The 6000-nt window shown below is 25.2% G+C and overlaps 1 protein-coding gene across 3 annotated transcripts in view; it reads right to left on the bottom strand.

Moving 5' to 3' along the window:
• Positions 1 to 716: 716 nt before the first annotated feature.
• Df31 (Decondensation factor 31) overlaps positions 717 to 6000 on the bottom strand; it is a 36502-nt gene continuing 31218 nt past the window's right edge. The window contains exon 3 of one of the 3 annotated variants that reach the window (XM_075370306.1): positions 717 to 2523. In XM_075370306.1, the coding sequence (XP_075226421.1) occupies positions 2369 to 2523 (155 nt within the window). In that variant the 3' untranslated portion in view covers positions 717 to 2368. The remainder of the gene's footprint in view (positions 2524 to 6000) is intronic. The other 2 variants (XM_075370307.1, XR_012756961.1) reach the window with 2 other exon arrangements.

Here is a 6000-nt window from a genome sequence, read left to right as displayed (position 1 = left end):
GTGTTAAGTTACTTTATCTTTGGTTCACAGGCTAGAGAAAATACTAAACTGATATCAATAATGGATTTATGTAGATTATAACTACTTACAGAATATGAACATCTTACAATAAAAATTTGGAGGATGTGAAAATTTATTGTTATTTACAAATAAGTTATGATCACTATATATTACCCTGGACCAATGAACCAATATGGTAATACAAGTTCGAGGCACATCACAAAATATTTTTGATTCAATTTCTCAGTTGCTGTTTCACCAATGAACATTCACCCACATCCCTAACTCATCTATACATTCCACAAGATTGGAATTGCAACAATTTTAACTTCAATTTCAAGGAAGAAATGAACACCATAACAATCTGTGGTCTGACTATAAACTGATATTAACTAAAATTGGATAATTTGTTTCTACCTTCTTCCCTAATACAGTGATAACTAATTCAGTTGTACAGCAATCTATACACAATAGTTATGTTATGGTGGTTTTGGCCTGACCATTCCATATTAGGTAACATAAAGAGGTCTGTAACGCTTTAAATAATCCTCAATGATATTTACATATAGGCTGTGTTTAAGTGAAAAATTGACCATTCAACTAAATAAATTGTTCTAAACTCTAGTTACATGATTAAAGATGTATTGAAACCTCCTGAATCTTATGAAAATTGTTAGCAACATAAATGTTAATAGGTAAATAATAAAATAAAAAACTTGAAACTAACTTTTTTATTGCCCTTAAAAATACAACAAAAATAGGTATGATGAAAAAGGTTTGAAATTAAATAAACCTACAGCCTGTTCTATACAATAAAACGTTATTGATGAAGTATACAACTGTTTTGAAGAGTAACTATAATTTATTTATAAACTACAAACATATGAGTGAAGTAACAAAAAAAAACCCAGGAAAAGAAAACTAAATAACTATTAAAAAAATTATGTAATATAATGCAAGTATAAAAATAAAAACAGTACGAAAATACAAATACATATAAAAACTCTAAGAAAAAAAACACTAATATCAAAAAAGCATTGTATTTGTACATTAAAACAAGTTTTTCCATGTCCTAAATTTTAAATAACAATGTATTTCATACAAATAACATTATGCTTTATAATTTTAAATACTACTATTTCAAGTACAGTTTAAATAATAAAATAAAATAAATCAATCACTCTTAAGTAGTTTATTACAGCAAAAAAACTTGTTAATTACTTTGAATACACCACTATTTTTAATACATTTTTCTTAAGTTGCATTTGTTCACATTACTAAAACCATCATGAACACATAACATAACAATGTATATATTCATCAATTATAATAAGAATCACATAATCCGTTAACACAATAAACAATAAGTGTTAAAAAAACCTCATACAATTAAATTTTGTGCACCACAAAATCTTGATTAGTTAAATTTTTTATAAATGCACCACAATGTTTGTTTTATTTATTCAATAGCACACTATTTAGTTTATCATTAACTATATTTATATATATATATATATATAAACACAAAAGGGCAACCAACATTTATTTACCAATTAAATGTTTTTTACTTTTTTTTATTTATAATTATATTCAAATGTATTATTGTAATTTAGAAGAGAAACACTACCAAAGAGGTGGGGGAAGGGGTAACTAATTTGTACAGAAACCAGGTACAAAAATCAATGCCATTATTCACCGGAATAAAATTTATTAATTAAATACACTACTTACATCATTATGTTTTACAAATATATATTTATAAGGATGAAATGGCAAATTAAACAATTAATTTGCACATTATTTGACTGCTGCCTTAATATTTATAATTACCATATCTCTTCAAATTACAATAATTATATATGTATATTATGCAATATATATATAAAAAGAAAAACAAAATTAGGAATGATAAGAAACACAGGGAAAAACAAACTATTATACAGTCTCTTTTCTATATATATATAATATAGTGAACATGTGACAGAGAATTTGAAGAACAGACATAATTTTAATATTTAGAAATAAACTTTCAAAAAAAATAAAACAAAAAAACCACTAATACAGGGTGGCAAGTTATATATTATATTACACAAAAACCGTGTCTGTGGGTGCTCAAAACATTAAAATAAATAACCTTACACCAAAATTACATTCATGAATTTAAAAAAAAACAAAAAACATCTGCAATGCATTTTAATTAAACTGTAGTAAAAACTTAAATCCCACATTAGGACACTGCACACCCTATTTAAAAAAAAAGAAGAAAAAAAAGTGAAACATATATATATATATATATATATATATTAAATACACAAATATATATATATATATTAATTAAATAACACAGAAAACAGAATACAACTTAAAATTAAGCTTTTGCATCTGCCTTAGCCTCAGTAGCTTCAGCACTTTTATCCAACTTAGCCTTTTTCTCAGGGCTGGCACCTTCCGCAGGTACACCATCAACTGCATCTCCCTTCTCAGATTTCCTCTTTACAGGTGCACTGTTTTCTGTAGAATCTTCTGAAACACAAAACAGTAACCTAAGAAATTTCCTGTACCAAAGCTTTAGATTAAAAATAACTGTAAAAAAAGAATGTTCATTAATAAGTAAAAAAAAAACAGCAATATCATTAAGTGTTTTAACATATAACATGCTTATGTATTCAGAAATTGTAAAAATAACTCTTTTCTGGTTAAATACTGCCTATTTACTGAAATGGTCATACTATTAATTTGCTTTAAAAATAATTATTATACAAAAGCACTATTGTCCATTTGGCAACTATATATATATATAGCAATAATTCACAAATATGAAAACTGTTTAACAAAGTCCTTCTAAAAACCCAAATACATTAAAAAGAAAGTCAAAAAAATCAGCAGAACTTCTCTTGCATAATACATTTTGTAAAATAATAATAATTTAAGAAACAAAACAATAACGAATTTAATCACTTAATGCGGTTTATTTTTTAAGTTAGTACAATGCAATCTGATTTTCTAAACTTAACATATTACGTACAATATATGTACACAGTCCATGACACCTATATGCATTTAATACACTGTCCATGAACACCTTCATGCATGTTCTTGACGGGTGGAAGAATGTTCTTAACAACAATTAATATGTTCACAACAATTTTAATATTTACTAAGATTATTAGCAAAATAAGTGTAACAATGCTCAATCAGGTTTTTTTTTAAATTCTATTCTATTATCATATTTAATTTTTTAACTACACTTTTCTTAAATTGTTATTTAAAAAAACAAAACAGGCTACTTAACATGAACATTTAGAAAATATTTATTCTAAGTTTTACTAAATCTAATTTTTGGATTTAACAAAACAGAATTTAAAGAAGTTTCTAAATCATTATTATACTTTTTTTTACAACTACTCTAGGGAGATAATACTAAAATTTAAATATATGTTTAACACATTTTAAAAATAAACATTTCTATGAAAATCTCTATGTACTTAATTTAATAATATTGCAAACATGATAAATATGGAATGTTTAAAACTGGCAACTATGACCAATGTACCTGATACAGTTCAAAATGTTTGATCATAACTAATAATTAAATAAATAATAAAAAAATTTAAAATTTAAATAATAAAAAATTCCAGGCTAAGTGTGTTCAAAGTTGTTCACCTGTTTGTAAAAAGAAAAATATTAACAGCAAACTTAATTAATAACTGTCATGTTTTTGTTTTTATTTAACTACTTTAAGATATTATAAAACTGGGATTAATAAGGGTTTCCAAAATTGTTATCTTTAATAATATAAAGAAATGATAGATAAAATAAATCAAACTTCCATTCCATCCAGTTTAGAATAACCATCGCAGAATGTTACATACTTATACGACTTTAGTACAATACATGAACAGTTTTCCTATACATATAACAATATCTCTTATGTAAAATCTAAATCATATAAAAATTTAATTTATTCTAAAACTTGTTTCATTCATTGGTCTGAACCATGATTGCATTGCATCTAGTTCCATTTACTGTGGAAAATAAAACACCACCTTAAGGATAATAAATCTAATGAATTTCATATTTTTACGGCACAGAGATTATTTAAAAATAATTAATTACTTTTTGGGAGTGATAATGGCAATTAGGCTAAAAATGAAAATGAGTTAATGTTATGTAATTAGGTCACCTTGTGATGTTATTAGCAACATCAGTTTAGATGTTAGTAGCAAAACAGGATACTAATTGACTGCTATTTACACACTAGGTATATTAAGGTTTGGATGTTTCGCACATTTTCTTAGCAGTTTGTAACAACTGCTAAGAAATATATGTTTCAATGTAACATCATCTAGAGTCAACAAAGGAGTTTCAATAATTTGAAATCAAACATCTATAAAATGCAAACATTAAACAAGCTAGAACTACTGTTGGAAAGATTTAATTTTATACGATATCTTAACCGTAATGGTTATAGATGACCTGACATAAGTTCCAAGTTACTTCTAAAGAAACAACATTTGCAAGAATAAGTTGCACACCTCATGCTGGGTTCACAAGAAGTGAGATTACAAATGGAATTAAAACAACTTACGTTGTATTAAGTAAGAAGCATACGGGCATCTGATGCTATAAAGTTTACCTACTTCATTCGTATCCACTAATGGTTTTATATTTTTTTCCTTCAAGTTTATTTATTCCCATAATTAAGTAAAAGTTAAATTTAACTTCTTTTTATTGAGGCAGTGGATAAATGTTTTGAATTACAGGTTACAATGAGAATGGTAAATGAAAAGATTTTAATGGTAATGCATGTTATGTCTAAGTAGAATTCTGTAAATAATGATGAGGTTAAGAACTAATTAACTTATTTATGAGCTCTAGATAAAAGGTAAAATCTTTAAAGAATGATTCTCTAAATAAATTTTTTTATCTAATTTAGAAAAATTAGAGAGAACAAACCCTTATCTATATGATTAACCTTTTAATAAAGAACACTAATAATAAAAAATTAAATATAACTAATCTACTAAACTGTAAATCAATTGCCATGTGCTGCTTGAATGCAGGGCCAAGTTCAAAACCAATCTTTTACTTTTCTAATAAAATACACGGAACTGAAGTAGTAATGCTTGCTAGAGCTTAATTAATGTTACTATCTCTAGAAATGTTCAATTATTGTCAATTTTAATTAAATGGTTAGCTTGTTATATAGGAATTAGTTAATTCCTTGGACTTTTAAATAACCTGTTATTACATATGAGAAATTTGTCAGCCAATTCATGTAATAATTAACATGCTTGCATTCTGAATCATACGGTTTTGGATCTGTATAAAAAAATGCTTTTATTATAATTTAAAAAAGAAATATTATGCTGAACAAGTCCTGCTATAACAAAAAAAAGTAATATATATATTTGCCAATCAACTACATAGTACGTTAACAGCAATAAACAGAACATAATTTTAATTGTAAAAAAATTAAACAATATGTTGCGTTTCCAATTCAAAAAATTTCACGCAATTAATAATTATTAAAATATAGCTGAACATGTGAAAACAAGATGTAAAATTAATGATTAAAGACCTCAAATTTATTAATAAATACTAAAATTAATTATGTAAGGAAAACCATAAAATCAGATAATTCCAGTTGTTTTAATAATTACTGATAGTTTAATAAAAATGTTCTATTCTCATTTTAATCATCTGAGAAAATTCAAAAGATTATTGAAATTTATAAGCATCAATAAAGATATAAGGTTGTGTTATCACTACAGACAATTTGTAATAATTACTTAAGATTAAAGTACCACTTGGGGAAAAAATATAATGTTATTTAATCTTCTAAGCATTAACTCACTTCTAAGAAAAGTTATGTTTTACTGGTGCAAAACAAATCTTGTGTTTAATTCAAAAATATTTTGTCTATTTTGTCTCTTTCATAATATAACCTACCTAAAATAATAGATAGCCATGGTACCATTAATCTGAAAAGAAATGCAA

Source organism: Lycorma delicatula, chromosome 7 (genome assembly GCF_047948215.1).
Source record: "Lycorma delicatula isolate Av1 chromosome 7, ASM4794821v1, whole genome shotgun sequence".
NCBI lineage: Eukaryota > Metazoa > Arthropoda > Insecta > Hemiptera > Fulgoridae > Lycorma > Lycorma delicatula.
This window is presented reverse-complemented; position numbering and strand designations above follow the sequence as displayed.